This window comes from Uloborus diversus, chromosome 7 (assembly GCF_026930045.1).
Source record: "Uloborus diversus isolate 005 chromosome 7, Udiv.v.3.1, whole genome shotgun sequence".
NCBI lineage: Eukaryota > Metazoa > Arthropoda > Arachnida > Araneae > Uloboridae > Uloborus > Uloborus diversus.
In genome coordinates this window covers 148,970,565-148,990,522 of record NC_072737.1, presented here as the reverse complement: position 1 = coordinate 148,990,522, position 19,958 = coordinate 148,970,565, and the positions used below count along the sequence as shown (strand labels likewise).

Below are 19,958 nucleotides of genomic sequence, written 5' to 3'. Positions count from 1 at the left end.
ACTTCACAAAATTCATACCCTGAAATTAATCCTTTCACAGTTTCATAAAAAAAAGGGGGTTTTCATCTCTTTTAATCAATTTATCTGAAAGCAAAACATCAGTAAAATACCTCCAGCTTTCGAGTCATTCCCAGTGAAATACTGTAGGCCAAAGAGATTTCAGGTTAGATTTTTGATAGCCAAACAGCGATATGACAGGAATTTTTGTTTCACAAAAAATATTTAAAAGAAAAATGCCTCGAATATTAGTTTTTTCCACAAAAAGGAAAAAAATTCCACAAAAACAATTTTTCACAAAATGACCAAGAAAAAAAGAAAATCATGGTTGTTGTAATGTATATATTGTTTTTCTTTTAAATCCTTTTTTTTAAAGTAGCTAATAAGAAGAAAAATGAGTAAAGCAGCTGTTTGCTTAGGTAATTCAATAAACTAATTAATAAAGATTTGAAGTAAATTACTAATTCTAATATACATACAGTAAAACCTGTCTACAACAATACTGTTGAGACTTAAAAAAAATATTGATATAGATAGGTTATTGTTATAGACAGTTTAGTTTATTTATGCTGACATTTTGCTGGGACCAAGGAAAATATTGTTATAGACAAGCTTATTGTTATAGACAGTATTGTTATAGACAGGTTTCACTGTAAAAGCATAGTGTAATAATCAATAAACAATTATTCAAATATTACATATTGTTTTAAATAACTCTTATATTTTTTAAATTTTACATGATACTTTAAGTATATCATACTGTGATATTCTGTGGTTTTTCAGAGCACATACATATAATAGTCGAATATCCAATATAATAGTCAGTATCCATTTTTGGTTATGTTGTTTAGGCTTGCCAGACATCCTGGTTTGACTGGAACAGTCCTGGTTTTCAGACAAAATCCCAAAGTCCCGGCCGGTTTACTTCATCAGTTTAAATATTAAGCACACAAGTATTCAAATCTAGCGACTATTGATGGGGGACTAATGATGGGAGTTAAAAATCTTGTAAATTGTGGACTGCTTTTTCTTTTTGTTTAGGGAGGGACCCAAATGTTGTATAGCGGTGGTCTGAAGATTTTTTTTTTTGCTCCACGCACTCGACCTGGGCATAGTCTTCCTTTTGCCTGGTAGGGCCATAATTTTCTACGACCTATTGCCGTTGGTTGTACACTACTCATGGTTTTATGGCTCCTTCTAACTAAACTTTGTGCAGCTTTGATTGTGATTGCAGTCCAGAATATATTCCAAAAGTATGCATTGCAGATAGGAGCCCACTTTCAGTTTTTGCGAATGTCTTTGCATTTGAAATCATTTTTTTAACAGCTGGAACAAAGGCAAATAGGTTTTCACGGATCCCTGCCTTCATTCTATTCAATAAGTCATTGAAGTCGTCTTCCTCTGTTTCAGTTAAATGTGGGGTGGTAGCTATGTCGATACTTTGTATGGCTGAACTGTCAGATAGAAAAATATTTTCTTCGCTTATACTATCTTCGATGACAGGAACATCACAGGAATCCTCTACCTGATGAGAAGGGGCTTTTCCACTGGATTCTGCACTGTAAATGTTCAATTGATTTTCTAAAAACTTGAACGTTTTTTCATCAGTAAAATTCCCATACTCCTGATGAAATTCCCTTTCAAAGAGTCTGTGAACCGCTTTGTATGTTGGTACGTAGAAATTGTCAACTGCCTTTTCATAATATTCATCCCCATGTTCTAGAAGCAAATTTGTTTTCAGAACATGTAATGCTTCTGCTGGTTCATAGCCCATTCTAAATAATTCGCACAATTTGAATTTAGTTTCCTCTGATAAGTCTCTGTATTTAAGTTCTTCTGCACTTCCTACAGTGTGATTGTGGTCATCTCTAATTGTAATTAAGGTTGGCCACTCTTTAATTAGAGTATTATCCTTCTTGGCGCTAGTAGACTTTTCGACATATCTAAAATAAAAAAAAAAGATTGATGATGAATAATGTAAATATCAAATTTTGATAATATAGTGTAGGGAATTATGAATTCTCCCCATTGGTTATAAAAACCTGATACTTTTGATTTAAGACCAGGTATTTGAATTAACTAGAAGTAATGGAATCATAATTTCATTTTAACATTAGTAAATGAGTCATTCATCAAATAATGTCTTCTGTCACACGCCTTTTACATAAAAAACTTTAAGGAACAATTCATTTAACAATGTTTTTGGATTTCTACTTAAACCTGCCAACAATTTTTGGATAGTAATTTTTATTATTTTAATCTCCCCCCCCCTCCTCCTCCTCCTGTGCACATCCTTGAGTTCAAGAGCTTCCTCCTCATATCCTAGGTTGAACCTTAAGGTTAATCATTCATCCCAAAAAGTTTATAAATTTTTATTTATTTATTTTTTTTTTTTTAATTTCAAGTGTCAATGTTTCTAATTCTCCCAGATTCCAATTTAAAAAGAAAATAGCTTCGTAACAAATGTATTTCTGTCTTTAAAAAGTATGTCATTTTCTTAGATACGTATTTCCCTTCAAATAACTATAAATTCCATTTTGGAAAAGAAAGAAAATAATAAAAATTTAAAAAAGCTTTGAAAAAAGGTGCTGTAACTGAAAAATTATTATTATTAGCTTAAGAGAGTATGGCTTCAGTCAGTGCCGGATTTGGAAGTGTGGAGGCCCTTAATCAGGGTTCGAAAAGATCATCATATTTTCGAAAATATCCGATACTTTGATATATATCGGAATATTTTGATATATATGTATGTATCTGATATTTTTAACCCGTGAAAGTTAGGATATTTTGTAAAAATTTTATTGTGGGCAGAGCCGGATTTGGAAGTGTGGAGGCCCCGGGGGCAACGAAGGAGTGAAGGCCCCTAATCAAGGTTCGAAAAGATAATCGTATTTTCTAACATATCCAATAGCTTGATATATATCCGAATATTTTGATATATATGCATATATCGGATATTTTTAACCCGTGAAAGTTAAAATAATTTGTAAAAATTTTATTGTGGGGGCCCTTTTGTTGTGGAGGCCCTGGGGCAGTAGCCCCACGTGCCCTCCCCTAAATCCGGCCCTGATTGTGGGGGCCAAATCCGGCCCTGCCTCCAGTGGGGGCTCATTGCAAATTTTATCGGAGTCATGTCAGGTCCGTTCGAGGGAATTGCTTTTTTTCAACCGCCGAACCTCTTGAATAGACTATAAATCCACCCCTGTATCCTTAAACAATGACGGATGGGTGGGAAACGTTTACCTTATTCCTCAACAGAAGCCCTCATTATGATACTTCAGTCAAGTGAAAACATTCAAATATCTATTCATTTCAAGGACATGATAACCAGGGGTGCACCCCCTAAATGTTGTGAATCCCCCAAAAAGTGACCCCTCAAGGTGGGTACCCCTGTGATAAATTTTATCAACAACGTGAAGAATTGAATTTGTATTAAATCTGAATGTTTCTTAATTCAATAGCACTTTTCTTACAATTAATTTTAATCTTAACTGAGTTGTTTTTCGAATTTTTGGCAATTTATACATTCACTTGCATGAAAGTTACTTCCCTTTCCTTTATGTCTACTCCCCTTCATTATTACGTAATTTTATGATAAAGATTTTAACTGTGTTAAACTGTGTAACCCTCATTCATTCCTTTCTGCAGGGTGCATTGGAGAATACACAAATAAATTTTTTTTATTTAAAAATACAAACTATTCAACATGTTTTGTTTTTGCTTAAAATTGCAAGAAAAAAACAGGACCAAAGTTTGTAGTCAAAAAATCAACCTTTTTTTTTCCCTTTTTTGTCAAAGCTGAAAAGTATTTCTCAATTACTTTTTATTCCGATTCATCTCATTTCACCGTACTAGCAGGGCTGCCATCAAGTTATGGTCTTAAAAATAGTCGTTTTAGTAGCTTCTTAAATGAAAAATAGTCTGCAAAATAGTCATCAAACAAGGAAAATAGTATCTAAAATAGCCTCCTATTATTATTTAAAATAGTATTAATATTAAACTATGCCACATATACTTTAACGAATAAACATATCTCAGCAGCATGATATATGAGCGGGATCTCCTGGGCATGCGGAGATCTCTCCAGTTACACACAAAGTGTTTGCGACTTTCATACCAATCTTATTTCAATACCAAGAATGAAAGTTAGGCATATATTAGAGATATTCATGAAGTAATGAAAACATTACAGACGGTAATTACTTTTTTGAAATGTCTCAAAACATAATAATTTGAAAAACAAAACTTATTTTTGTTCTTTCAAGTACCAATTAGCCACCAGGGGCGGATCTAGAGGGGGGCCATGGGGGCCATGGCCCCTCCCAAAGCCTTGTGTTTGTATGAATTTTTTTAAGGAAAAAAAAGAAAAAAAATATTATGAGAATATATATAACAAAATTTAACACATGTATTTTACTGAAAAAGAAGTATAGATCTTAATTGGGAGATAAAATATATTCCTATCCTCAAATCAAAACTTTTATTTCCAAAATTTTTCTTCATCTTTTACATCCTTTCTTGATTCTAACTACAGATACTTGGACCATCTCTAAATGCTTCTGTTCTCAGAGTTTACCTATTGTTCACAAGACCAAAGAGAGCCTAAATTTTCGTTTTTATGGCTTTAATTTCGAAACTAGGAGGAGAACCCCTTTTCCCATGCCCTTTCACAAATGCCTTGATATGAAGCAAAAAATTGCATTTTAAGTCATTTATTTGGCAAAAATGTCAATGGAAACTATCTTATCCAGCCTTTATCAGTTAACTTGCTTAAAAGCAACTTCAGGGGTCGATCCAGGTTTTATTTTTTGGGTCCCCATTTTGTGAAAAGGCAAAATATTTTTGTGAAATTTCGTTATTTTTGTGAAAAAGCAAAATATATTTGTGAATTTTCTTTATGTTTGTAAAAGAGACCTTCTCGTGATTTTTTTCTTGGAAAAGATTATATTAAAGCATTTTTAGCTGTCGTATCGTTATAGAAAAGTTATAGAAAAGCCCTAGACAGGTTTCAGGGGTGATTGCAAGTTCTTGAAGAATACCTGAAAGCTCTCAAGAGAAAATGCGCTGGGGGGAGGGGGGAAAAGTAAGACCCTTAACATTTTATTCGTAATTTGACACATACATTACATTTATTGTTTTTTTACAAATATACATATGCAAGGCACACTTTCTTAAGGTGAAAGTCTCACAACAGATTTCCTGTTTGCCCCTGTCAAATACTTTAAGAGCAATAAAAATTGCACATGCTGCTGAACGTAATGATAACTCCTAATAAATACAATATGAACAGACTCAAAGATATCACATATTTCTTAACACAGAAGTGAAATACTCATTAACGATTCCATGTATGTGTTTGAAAAACTTAAAAGTAATTAAAACCCAAAATAATATTGCACCAACATTTAGCGTTTAATTTTTTGACTTTTGATGTTCTTGCAGAGTAGGTATTTCGTTTAAAATTTTGCAATTTAATGATGTTAATAAATATATAAGAAATTTTATTTGTTTGCCTCTTAACAAGGTACAGTAAACATCAAAAATGCGAAAAATTCGTTTACCATGGCGGATGTAAGGAAATCAAGATCTTAAAAAGAAATAAAAATATAAAAACAGCCTGAAAAATAATTTTATTTTAATTAAAGTTATTTTAGAATTGGATTTTGAAACTTAACACAAATTAATACTAAATATATATTGCGTAATCAAAGTAAAATTTAGGATTTTCCTGAAAACAAGCTACCAATCACAATCGTCCCTCTCCCGTCCCCCCTCTGACGCTCTCAAGCAAAAACACCTCATGCAGCAAGCAAAAAGATAAGATGGGGGAAGGTGGAAGAGGCTCCCGCGTAGATGCGTACACATTTGCGGTTAAAAAATATTGTGAAAAGGCTATAAATTTTTGTGAAGGGGTTGCTTTTACGACGCGGAATTTTGTGAATGGGGCCGCTTTTGCCATGCGGAATTTTGTGAAGGGGCCGCAAAGCGGCCCCAATTTGGCGCTGGATCGACCCCTGAACTTAAATGATTTTTTTTGGGACTTTAATTACAAACGAGTTTTGATAGGACCCCCTTTCTCCCTATTTTATATCGTGATGATAGTTTTAAAAGGAGGATATAGAAGAGCTCACGAATCTTCCATCCCTTTCTAAAATATGTATAAATATAGTTAAAAATCGAATTTTTGGAGCCTCAAAGGCAAAATATTTCCCGGAAGGAAGGATTCTAAGCACCTTCACACTTCCTTTAATGTAAGCAAACATTACCTAAAGGTGTATTTTTAGGCTGGACAGCTGAAGAGCTAGAAGAGATTCCCTCCTCTTCTAACTTCTCAATGTATAATAACAGAATATTTTGGTTTCTAAGCTTTATTTTCAAAAAGTATTTTGGGGCCAGCGCCCGAAATCTGACCTTTCTCCGTACATCATCAAAAACAGACAAAATGCGTTTTTAGTTTCCTAATTTTCAAAAATTGCTCGGAAATTTAAATTTTGAAACTTTTTTGAGGGAGATTCCTAAATCCACCTCCTCACCTAATGTTTCGATACCCCGAAAATTAAGTTTTTAAAACTTCATTTTAGTAAAATTTCTGGGGAGTTATCAGGGCCCAATTTTCCTAATAGACAGAGTAGGCAGTTGCCTAGGGCGGCAAAATTGCTATTAGAATACACATTTTTTGAATGTAAATTTCTTGAAAGTAAAATATTAGCATTCTTTCATTTTCCACAGAGACAATTTTTTCTTGTAATTTATTAATGATTACTTTCACACATCTTATGAAAGTCAAATGTTTTTCAATCATGGTATTTGCCGAATCGTCAGCAAAATTTGCCAACTAAAAATGTTTTTGGGAGATCACTGTGATCATTTCATCAGGGCGCCTCAGAATGTGAAACGCCATCATTTCTTCATAAGTTTGACAGTTTGAATCTGGGGAACACTTTTTTACGTTTTTTTGAAATAAGGATATTTTTCTTCTTTAGGGGGGGGGGGCGGCAGATTTCAAATTTGCCTAGAGGCGGCATGGAGCTAAATTCGGCCCTGGGGAGTTTGTTCAAAAATTTCGGATGGCCCCTCCCAAAACAATCGGCTGGATCCGCCACTGTTAGCCACTTTCTGTCTTATATAAAGTAACTTTTCATCCCTAATACTTTGTATACCCAAAAAACAAAGCAAAATTTTTGCTAATTTTCACTATTATGATATGATGGATAACCCAAAAGTCTGTTAAGAAACCATCAGCTGTCTGCCATATCGCACCATGGAAAGGAAAGTGACACAGCTCAAAAAAATTGCATTCGAGAAAATCGAGGTTTTGCGCATTAGTAGTTTTAAGCAATTGAGTCTCCAATATTACAATGAATGCAAAAGAATTAAAATTTGATGTTAACTGGTCATTTTTTGTTGTTTATACTTAGAGTTTAAAACCCAGTGGCATAAAGTTTTGTAGCTGTCTGAGACAGAACTTCATTATCTGTCTGCAAAATTTTGAGCATAGTTAAAATAAAAATAATATTAACGAGTCTTTTTTTAAATAATTATTTTTGAAATAAGGCAGGAGATGCCTCCCCCCCAAACTGAGACCAAAATCTTTCTCTAATTACCTCTCCCTAAAAGTTTCATCAATGGTGCGATCTGATGAATTTCCATCCAGTCTATCCAGGATTTTTCACAAGGTCCATTTCATTTGTGAAAAAACAAATAATTTTGCATTGGGGGGGGGGGGGGGATTGTAAAACGAAATTTCAAAGTGGGTGTTTTTATGACATTTTTTCATTTTTCCGTTAATAATGTTAGTTTCCGTTTCATAATTGAAACAAAAAAATAAAATTCAAGCAGTGGTTCAGCATTTAACTCTTGGAAACTCTTAAAAATCTCAGAATTTCGTTTGAAACTTCTAAATTTCGTGATTTCAATAAAAATAAAAGGAGAATTTATATGTTTACCTCTTAACAAAACGTACTAAACATCAAAAATTCGAAGCATTCGGCTTTCAAATTGGATGCAAAGACATCGCAATTCTCAAAACGAAGGCTCCAAAAGTATAACAAGAAGTTCCGTCTAGAACTATACGAGCCTACTTTCCCGTATACCCATACTACTTTCTAGTACCTGATCAATATTCCCAAAAATAGCTAAAATCGCAAATTGTTTCAAACATATTTTTGCTAATTTCTAGGCATAAAGTATTCCTCACACATCTAAAAAAAAAAGATGCATAAAAAAAAAGCAGCACCTTTTAAACAAAGCAGCTAATACACTTTTTTCCCTTTAAAAAAAATTCTTTAAGAGCTTTCAAAACAAAAAAATAATAATTAAAATTAATAAGCTTATTAAAAAATAAATACATCATATAAAAAAAAAATCGTTTCTTTTTCCCCTGTTGCCAAAAATAATTTTTTAAATGAATTAATGCATTTACCAAAATAAATAAAAACAATAAAATGTCAACTTAAAGAAATACTTTTCATTGTCAAAAAAAAAAAAATCGTCTGTGCACATTGTTATGTAGAAACAAAGAACTTCGAGTTTATTCGCCGAAAACTGAATACCTAAATTATAACTTTAGCGTGAAAATAAAAACAAATCATATCAACAATAATTATTTCACAGTGAAAACCATAGCTGCGGAGTCGGAGTCAATCTCATTTTGGGATAAAGGAGTCGGAGACGAATATCCGAGAATCGGAGTTGGTCATTTGTCCTCCGTGTATAAATTTTTCCCAAAGCTACGAAGTCGGGGAGTCGGAGTCCGATTAATTGTCGGACACAGGAGTCGGAGTCAGGTGCATCTAATTTTCAGAGTCGGAGTCGAGTTTGGCGTCAAGAGCTATTTCCAACAAAATTTGTTTGAAATAAATCCACCTTCAACTACGGTTACGGAATCTACATTGACTTTCATTTTCCCCCATAGGCGCTAATGTTAAGTTTTTTGGAACTGTTCAAAATTGAACAAAAAATAGTTCAAATCAAAAAGTGAAATATGGGAATGAGGTGTCCTTGCCGAGGTCTTTCGAACAAAACAAAGTTTGTTCAAATTGGACTATTCATTCAAAAGTTATTGGGGGGGGGGGGGACAGACAGACAGACATTTTTCCCCATCTCAATACCCTACTTTCCAATGTTTAATTTTTCGATATTTATTTAATTATTTTATTTATTTTTGATTTTTTTTTTTGTTTTTCGCGACATTTTTAAGATGCATTAAGCCTTCTTTCAAGCTATTTTCTTCTTTTTCTGACTTTTACTGGGAAAGTAGGCTAAAAAGGGCTCGTAAAAGAATGAATTTTTTAAAAATTATTTTAGAATTGCATTTTAGAAGCCAATGATAAATTGATCATTAATATCTATCGACACAATTGCAGCAAAACTAAAATTAAACCATCTATTCAGTATTTAAGTTTTTGACTCATAAACAAAAACAGAATTTCGTTTTAAAATTTTGAAATGATGGTTTTAATAGACTTTTCATTTATTTGTTTCCATATAAAGCGAAGTTAGGTTGAAAAAAAGAATAAAATTTCGATTCTCATATCGGATGCAATCAGATTGCATTTTTCAAAATGAAAGCACTAAAAATATAAAAACGGTAAATAAAAAAGTTTATTAAAACAAAATAATTTTAGAATTATCATTTGATAAGTCAGCATGATGAATTTTATTAATATCACTGACATATTCACCAAACATTCAGAATCGTGAAAAATAAGGTGGGTGGGGATGAGTAAAGGTTTAACACCTGACACTAAATAGCGATAATTTAAAAGCTGGTAACCCCATTTGAAGCGGATGACATTTTAATGCTGCGCTGAAAAATGTTTCTTTTTTTTTAAGCCATTAGCAGGAAGAAAAATTTGCAAAAACTGCATTTTTAGAGAACTTTATAACAACACCACTGCTAACGATATAATAAAACAAACAAGTAAAATTTTTCATTTGTGTGTCAATGTGTCATTTAACCTGATTAAAACTTATTTCACAACAAACTGTTATGCTGTTTTTGTAAAAAATTTCATAAATACATTCAGCCGTTAACCATGGAAAGTTTTTTGAATCAATTTTATTGTTGAAAAGTATTTCAATATTTGTTACCTACCTCTCTACCTTGATTTGCAATTTTATTGGGCAATTTGTGTTCTTCGACTTCCTTGTTCCTTTTGATCTTGTATCAGTGCAATGAACACATTTATAATCTTCTTTGAATAAATTGTTTTTCCCACTTTTGGGATAAGTCTTTGCTTTGCGCCACGTGGTTTTGCTCTGGTAACTGTAGGACTTAAGCCAAACCTGGAAGAAGTAAAAACAAACAATAAACACAATGACTTGAAATACCCAGTTCAAGTTCTACAATAAATTGTTGAATTGCCCCTAACCGTTCATCATCTCCTTCACCCTTCCTTCCCTACCTTTTTGACCCTAGGTGAAAAGATTGGCTGTCAATGGTCCACTATCAGCTTACTCAATAACTGTCACATGTTAGCATAGAAAATCCTTTGCTTTAAACTTCGTTGTCCATTAGATAGTGAAATGGTTAAAAGCTATTTTTAGGAATGCACCAACCTGAAATGTATGCATGGATCATTTTTTACAGTTATAATCATTGAAGAATAAGAATTTTTATATTTTCTCTTTCATTTGCATGGGGTCTCTCCTAAAATAAATTCCTGACCATGTAATTAATGGGCGAGAAGTTTTAGAAAATGCTAGTGATTGGCCAAAAACAAAAAAAAAAAAAAAAACACTGAAAGGTTTTTTTTTTTTTTTTTTTTTTTTTTTTGCAGGTTTTAAATGGAGGCATTCTGCTAATGAGCAGGCAATGCTTTTGTTTTATTAATTTTTCAACTTTTAAGAAGCAAACATGGTTTGAAAGAATATTAGTTTTTTTTATTGCCCGATTACTAACTAGGAAATGCTTCCTCCAGTTTGTATTTATTATTGCTTGTTTAAGTGACTTACTAGCTTTTTATGGGACACACATACGAAAACTTAGGCTAACCTTTTTTACAACTTCTCTGAAATTGAGTAGTAATTTCTAATACTTCTTATTTTCTTTTGTTTACTTTTCTTTCTTTCACTTATTATTTCGTTAACATTGAACAATATAAACGCTGCTGATTAAAAACCTTCTTTTTTTTTTTCTTTTTCTTTTTTTTTTTACTAGTGTAACTGTGGTCTTTGGTGGAATTCCATTATTTTTCTGCTTATAACTCGTGGAATTCCCCAATTAGAAGAAAAACCGACTCGTATGAAAAATCAATATTTATTAGAAAATACTACTAAATATTAAACATTGATCAGAAAAAAGAAAATGCACCGAATAATGCATATATTTTTTATTTCTGAGTCATGTAACTGTAAAAGTAGCTAACAGAAGGAAAATGAGTAAAACAGTTACTGCTAAATTAACCCCTTTAACCCATATAGCACAGTCACATCTCGGCAACGTAGCAAATACGTCGCACTGCGACGTCTGTAACGTCTCGGGCACGTCACGGCACATTCCAGAAACATCCCAGAGATGTTCTGGCAACGTGGAATTGTCCGACTTCAGTTACGTCGCAATGCGATGTGTATGGTTCGTCGCATTGCGACAGCCCAGAGACGTTCTGGAGACGTGGAATTGTCCAACTTCAGTTACGTCGCAATGCGACATGTATGGGTTGTCGCAATGTGACAGCCCAGAGACATTCTGGAGACGTGGAATTGTCCAACTTCAGTTACGTCACAATGCGACATGCATGGGTTGTCGCAGTGTGATGTTTTCATCCCAATGCGACAGCCCAGAGATGTTCTGGACACGTGGAATTGTCCAACTTCAGTTACATGCACATTCATTGGGCTTGTGATATTGCTGAGGAAATGTGACAGCTCGCAGCTAAAAATTTCTGAAATCTTTTCTTATTTATTGGGAAAAAACAAAAATTTTGTATTTTTCATCAAGTAACATTCACATTAATTCTAAATGTTTGCTAAAATTGCTAACCATTCAAACAAAATATTTAAATTCTCACATAACACAAACAATTTGTACAAGTTAGTACACACTAACTTAAGAAGTACAAAAGAAAAAAAAAACTCAGATTAGTTATTGCCAGGGGCGTGCAAAGGGGGGACACCTGTTGACAAAATATTTTTTAAACTAGGGATGAAAATAGGGATAAACAACATAAAGGGTAACGGGAAAGACATTTGTGATGGGGCCCCAAAATTTTTGTGCATGCCCCTGGTTGTTGAATACGAATAGTGATTGTTCAATTTAAAAAGTAGGAGCATTCCACGGTATTTTTGACATTTATGTAGAGTCCGTAACGTGACCTTTTTTGCCATAACTTTTTTATTTTCTGTTTGATTAGCATATTATTTTATTTTGATATTTTCCTACCAACACACCAGCTCAAATTAAAATAATTTGCAAATCAAACTGAAAATTAAAAAGTTATGGCAAAAAAAGGTCATGTTACAGACTCTACATAATGTCAAAAATACCTTGGAATGTCCCAGAAAATAATATAGCAAGAGAGTATTGTCGCCTCAGAGTAACAGTAAGAAATCTAATCCCAGGAATAATACTAAGATATCCTACTGTTGCTCTGAGGTGACGATATATATATTTTAGTAGCATTTAGACCCAATAATAAAATATTAATGCAAAAATATTGTTAAATTCCCAATATTCACGGTTGATACAAAATCTCGGTTAAAACGAATATTTTCTTAGTTAAGTTGGTTTGAAACAATCATGGAACCAAGCAAAAAATTTGGATTATGGACGTGTTCTTTATAGGAGAAAATTGGATAATGCACATGTATTCTGGGACTATCTTGTGTTCTGCCCTCCCAAAAATTTATGTTTCAGGCCAGTGCTCACTTTAGCGAGTGTTCAGATAGGGTCCACTATATATAATCAGTGGTGCCCCCCTAGGGTATACTCCATATAGTGCAACATATATCCTATACCCTCAAGCTTCAAAAATTTTCATAATATGCATATGATCGCATACACATATTGTGCATAATTGATTACTGGGAGTATACTCTCAGAAAAAATGATAGGACCATCACTGTACATAATTAAATTGAAAATCTTATGCACAATAGGTGCATTCAAATGAAAGTTTAGGCTAAAACAAACAAAAATTTTTGACCCCTCCTCTGAAAACTTTTGCTGATGAACGCCATTTTTTTCTCGAAATTATACATCATTTTGTACGACTAAAAAGTCAACCATACGTTAAATATTTTTGTATGGAGCATTAAGCCCTTATACCTGTTGTATGTGGACATTTCTCGGAACTTTCTATGTGTCAATGCGGATTATCACTTGTTCCTCCACTGTTTAGCATCCTTCTTTTCAAAAAATGGAAAATCTTAATAACTAACAGATACGTTCATACCGTAATAATGAATAGTAGTAATTCATTTTTTTAAGACAACACTCATTTGTTTTTTTCACTATTTCACTTATTTATGCAACTGTTATAAATAACAGCTAATCGAACAAATTGTGGAGTTTCTGGCATTTCACATTTACTAAGTTCAACTGTACAGTAAACTCCCGATTATATGAGGAGTTAAGAGGCACAAGTGTAGTGGATATCAAAAATTGCGGCCAAACCGCTAAAAGGCTATAGAGAGGGACTACCAAAGGTAAAAAATATTCTTGCTGACAAACATGGCTTTATTGATACATAGTATTTTGTTTTGTGAAAATATATGCAGCACAATAAAAATGTTTTTGTATTTTTGCACAACAGAACTGAACATCAATATATAACAAGGGCATGCAGGATGAAGAAAATATAAAAAATAACCAAATCAATAACTAATAAAACATAAACAACTATGAGTTTAAATCTGCAATTTTTCGAGAAGAAAACAGCCATTGGCTTAAGCTTCTTGCTGCGAAAATACATGTTCTTGATTGTTGAATGACTCGCGGATAATCAGGAGTTTACTGTATATAATTAGAAGGAAATATTACTATTAGTTCACAAAACTCATCTTCAATATCAAGGTAATTGGAAATAATTTCTACTTTTTTAGATTGCACAGGGTGGGTCAGTTTACAAGGTTTGTCAACATAGATAGATAATATAGATGCACGCTTGCATGGGTACATTTTGATGCTGTGCAGATACATTTGCTGCTGATATATACATCAGGGTTCATACTCATTTTTAAAAGTGAAAATTAAGGACTCTCAAAAAAATTTTAAGTTCTCATCGGAAATGATTATATAACTTAAGGTACACCATTTCAACGTTTTACAGGGTGTGTAGGGTGGGGGGAAGGTAGGAGTACTTGCTACATAAGCATATGATAAAAGCAAGCATATTACACTAAGTAATGCCTGTTAAATTTTGTACGTCAATCCTCTCTCCTAAGCACCCATTTGATTTTTCGTCCTTTGTTAGATTACAAGCATCTGCAATTGAAAAATTTAGTTTCCAAACTAAATCAAAGGCACTAACATAGGATTTTATTTTTTTTAAATGATCAAATAAAATTTATTTTATTTATTTTTTTGTTTACTCAAATGAATATCATTTAGCAATTACTTGAGTTATTGAAGACGCTTTTAAGTTTTTGCCGGTTTTTACCAGTTTCTGCCAATGGCATGGCAAAAACTGGTTTCTGCCAGCAGAAAGCCTACCCTGTGTGTAGTAGAGCATTTTTCTGTGCATTGTTTCAAAATCTTGAAAGTATATGCATATTTTATTTAAAATCACAACAAATAAGAAAGGTAGACTATGAATAAAATAAGTCTTATAAATGAGCAAAATGTTTATTAAGTACAGTAAATATTAAACATGAAATTAATTCAAAGCTACCTATTTTGAGCAATAATTTTACTATTTTGAATCTTTAATTTGAAAAGTTAATGCCGTTCACAATAGACAAATTGGGGAAACCTCAACTATGTTTTAAAAATATGGTTTAAATTCTTTATTTTTCTGAATGAAAATAACTTTTTGGATTACGTAATCTTGCGTGAGCCTGATTATTTTTAAAGTTATGTACAATTTTGTGCAATTATTAGGACTTCACACATCTTATATACTGTCAGTCATTACACTGAAATTATCTCGAGTAACTTGAAGATTTTTTAAAACTATATTTGACACAATCATATAAGCTTTTTTTAAACAGAGATACATGAAAATAAGAGAATTTTAAAGATATTGGGGTTTATTTTAAATTTAATATCTGCAAGTCAGCATGACTTGGTAGAGGATCTAGCAATAGATGGAATCACAGCACAATACAGAGGTATACATCAATACTATTCATACTTACTTAGTCTGCATTCAAGACATTTATAATGAATGCTTTATCATTCTAAGTTTATTGTACCAACTATAGTTAGTTAACTGCTGACAAAAGGAATGGGACTGCTTAAGAAGACAGAAAAAGATACAACGGCAGAGAGAGTAAGAAAATACACTACTACCCTCTTTCGCTATCCATTTCTGAATTGAATTGTATTGCGCAGAAAAGTTAATATTTAATGTGTGCTTAAATACTGAAGACTAAGCAAATACACATTGTAGAGTAATTGTTTTCATCCTACGTTATGCAAATAAAGTAATGAATATAAAATTTAACATAACTCATTCTATTCACACATAATTCTATTAGCTAACTTTTTTTATGGATCGAAGACGATCCATCACCTACTAAAACTCAAAATTTTAAAATCAAATGTTTGATGAGAAGCTTAACCGCTTAAGTTTAAAATAAACCAGCACACGTGTGACAACATTAAAACACAAGGCATAGAAAACAATAATATCCTTCCATAACAAAGCTATAAATTCGGATTTTTTAAGTATTATTAAAAAAAATTTTTTGCACTCAATAAGAGAATAGTACAATTAGTTTACGAACTTTCTCGTTTAATCAGTAATCATAGCGGAGAACCATAGAAAAACAAACACATTGGAATCAATCAGTTAAAAAATTTACAGTCACAGTTAATCAGCACTCGCTAGCAATGTTCTTCATTTTGCGCATGCGTGTACTAGTTCCGAGAGAGGGGGAAACGTCTCAAGCATGTCGCATCAAGATGTTGCAGTTACGTTTGCTTGTAACATCGCAGCGACGTACTGTTAATAGCGCAGTGTGATGTGACGTGAATGGGACATTGCGACGTCGCTGGAACATCGCTCAGACGAAGTGTGCTATATGGGAGAACGTCGCAAAACTCAGTCCCTTGAATCAAGGCAAAAACAAATGCAACATGTTAGAGATGAAAATCGAATTAATAGACTCTTTATTTTGGCGCTTATTGCACGGGTTTATTTTGATAAGGACTACAATCTGAGTGTCTTGCCTTCCTTACGCATAATAAATTTTTTATTACAGTACAGAATACATATAAAGAACACATGAAAGAATTCAAATCAGAAAGAGGGGAAAGTACATCCGGAGCGAGAGTGTCTATATTCACCGCCTCAAGTGGGAGAAGCAATCGCTCAGACCACTTGGCCATTGAAGTCCCAATTAGTAGACTTAGTAAACAAAAAAAGTTTAGGCAGTGAAAACTACCTGCATTTGTCACACGCAGATAGCGTGCGACACAGTGTGTAACACCCAACGTGCGCCGATCCCGAACTGACAAAATATGACAACTGGTTGTTGATATGGTGAATTTTGATTACTGTCACATTTTAAGTGACACTTCCAAGGTTAACACAAATCGATTGACTTAAGAATTACCAAAATTGGTCAAGGCGTTTAGCCCCTAGAACGCCACATAGGAAGACATACATACATACACATACATAAACACATTACCCTCCTTTGCGTCGCGCACACGCAGTCGGGTAAAAAGAGATTTAAAATTCTTACAATACAAATCTAAATAGAGTAAGAGAAGAAAAATGTGCCTTTTAGTTCTCCTTTGTTTTGTTTTGTTAATCAATCAGTGAAAAAATTTGGATGTAACCAAAGAAAAATTTGCAAATTCTTAATTTAATTCCATTAAACATACATATATTTTTCATACAATTTAAAATAAATACTGCATGTTCTCTCAACCTATGTTTTTTTCCATTCAAATTTTACTACATAGTAAGCTTAGAAACAATTGAGTCCCCTATGTTACTTTGTTGACTCCAGTGTTACCAAGATCATGGTAACACAGGGGACTAGTAACATAGGGGACAAAATTATATTAAAAATTCCCTTTATATTAATGTGCTCATAGAAACAATGCAAAAATATATGTTTTTTTTTTTTTTGTGAAACTCAACCCTAAAATTTTAACACAGATTAAAATAATTAAACATTTATAGAATTTAATAGTAACACAGGGGACACATCAAAAAGACACCTACGTCAAAAGTTCTGTTTTCTTAACCTAGAATTCTTCAAAATAGCACAGGTGAAAAAAATGGCTACTTTACATTAATAATAACTTGTAGAAGTGCATAGCTATTGTTGACAATATTTAAGCAACAAATTCTTCTAATAATAATTAAAGAATAAGGAGGCAGTAACACAGGACACAAATATAAGGGAACACAAGATTTTCTTCCATAAAATAAAAATAAAATTGAAATTTTATTTTAAAAACTTGTTAGTATAATATGATGTTTACAAAGAGTTGAAAAGAAAAATAAATATATTTTTTAAAAAATTACTTTTCATTGGACGCAATTTCAATAACCCCATTTAAAAAGTAAAAAATGTACTTTTTGTAAAATTTTAGTAATGTATCAAAGAAAATTAGGTCTGACCTATCACTTTTAATGTTTACTATTAACTTTGGAGAAAAAATTGGGAAAAGATTATAACTTAAAAGTCTCGGACACCAAATGTTGCATTAATTTTGGAATGACTATTATAACAAACGTGAGAAAACCCTAAAAGTCCATGATTTGAAAATTTTGGTTCCAAAAGTACATTTTTACTATAGCATTAAATATAAAAAGCCCACAACAAAATTATTTGTGTTTGAAGATTTCAAATTTTGTTATGAGTCTATGATTGCAAACAGTTCAGTTTTTTTTTTTTTTTTAAATATAATTATTCGTAAAAAGTAAGTTAGGAATTAATAAAAATACGCATACATACCTTTGCTGAAATCTCATCAACTATCTCTTTTACACGAAATTCTTGACAATTTCCTGAAGTTCCAACACTCAAATAATTATAATCAGGGGGAAAATTGCAAAAATCCATGACTGATGGAATAGAAACCGAGACTGAATTGAGATTCTTCTATTTGAAATAGAAAAGTAGTTCTTGCTTTCCTTTCGACGCCTAGGCGCAATACTCAGATGAGAGCCTGAATGACAGAGTCTCTACTCTCGAATACGCATATTTATTCCAGATATTGTTGGACCCATGTTTTCCACTCCAGAAAAGGGAGGAGTTAGTTTCTTCCATTGGATCCTGATTGTAAATAAGGAGGGGTCTTTCCCTTGATTCAATGATAGCCTGGTTTATTTTATCCTATTAATCCTGTTGATGACTTCAAGCAACAGAAAAGAGCTTTGGAATCAGGGTGTTGAAGTGCCATTTGTTAAAGAGTATACAAGAAAATCTACAGATTTTCTAGTATACTCTTTAACAAATGGCACTTCAACACCCTGATTCCAAAGCTCTTTTCTGTTGCTTGGGTTCATTCACCCCTAAATTGTCGCAGCCTGCACATTAATGACGTAAAAGGTGCTAGTTCCTGTGTACTATTAATTAGAAAGACTTGAAGCCATTTTAAAAGAAGAACAATCATCGGTGGGGTCCTTACCATAGCAAAGAACGGGGGGTGGGGACCCCACTCAGCATAATGTCGACGCCCAGGTGTCAATGGGACGTCATCTGCTGACGATAGAGTCGTCCCGGCAACGTCACTCCCCGGCGTCCTAAGTCTGCCCTCATGTCCGGGTTCAATAACGGTCTGTAGACGTCCCCAGAAGGGCACCGTCTGACGTCCGGGAGACGGACGGCGACTAAAGCATTGGTTTCCTAGAAGCGAACACGCTTAGCGTCGGCGTCGTTCCTCGACGAGGCGAAAACTTGATTCTTCTGCTCATGCGCGCCCGAGCCAATTCGGCGTTCTGAGTGGTCACGTCGGAATCCACTTGACTTTGATTTCAGCGTTACGTCGATGAGCGACGTCGAAGATCGGCGATTCGCTTCTAGGAAACCAAGGCTTAATAAGGGACGACGCAGAGACGTCCCAGGAACGCCTTTGGGCGGACTAACCCACATTAAAGCGACGGTCTCACGGCGTCCTAGGGGCGTCGGGTGACCGTTTATAGTGCTTTATATTGTGTAAAGTAAGCTTTATTTGACTATTTTATTTTTTAATTCAATTTATTATTTTTTTTAATTCAGTTTACTTCATTTTGTAGCTCATTTAGTTACGAAAATTTTTATTATTACAATTTTTTTTTTCTCTTAAAAATTCATCAGGTTTGCAGCCCCAATGTTATTTGACAAAATGAAGCAAACTAATTTAAAAAAATATAAATTAAATTAAAAAATAAAAAAGCCAATTAAAGCAATTTTAGTTCAGTATATTTATCATCACTATAAAATACATATATAGAAAAACTTTTTTTTTTTTTTTTTTTTTTTTTTTTTCAGATCAATTTTACCCTCAGATAATTAAAAAAGTTGTCATTCATTCTTTTGGTGAATTGTATTCTATTATTTTTTCCAAGCTCTTTGGAGAATGGAGAGTCCAACAATCTTTTCCTAAAGCAGCTTTAAAAAACATAAAAATACAGTTTAGGCATATTGCATTCCTCGAATGAAAATTATTATCATTTTATGTACCTTCTTACTTGTCTATTTATTTTTATGACTTTCCATTTTTAAAAAAAAAAAATTAATATAAGAATTTATTATAGCTATTATAAGAATTTAAAATGCAAAATTTTAGTTCGCTGTGATAAAACTTTAAAGAGGTAGCCCTTTTATTAAACATATAATTGGAGATTTTCAAGTTT

General features: G+C 33.0%; 1 protein-coding gene across 1 annotated transcript; it reads right to left on the bottom strand.

The window, feature by feature from the left end:
• Nucleotides 1-1,123: 1,123 nt before the first annotated feature.
• On the bottom strand, nucleotides 1,124-18,223 carry LOC129226143 (uncharacterized). Its single transcript, XM_054860743.1, has 3 exons — nucleotides 18,076-18,223; nucleotides 10,094-10,284; nucleotides 1,124-1,940 (listed from the first exon to the last, which is right to left on the bottom strand). The coding sequence occupies exons 1-3, from the start codon at nucleotides 18,181-18,183 to the stop codon at nucleotides 1,199-1,201; spliced, it is 1,041 nt and encodes a 346-aa protein (XP_054716718.1). The 5' UTR covers nucleotides 18,184-18,223; the 3' UTR covers nucleotides 1,124-1,198.
• Between the last annotated feature and the right edge of the window lie 1,735 nt (nucleotides 18,224-19,958).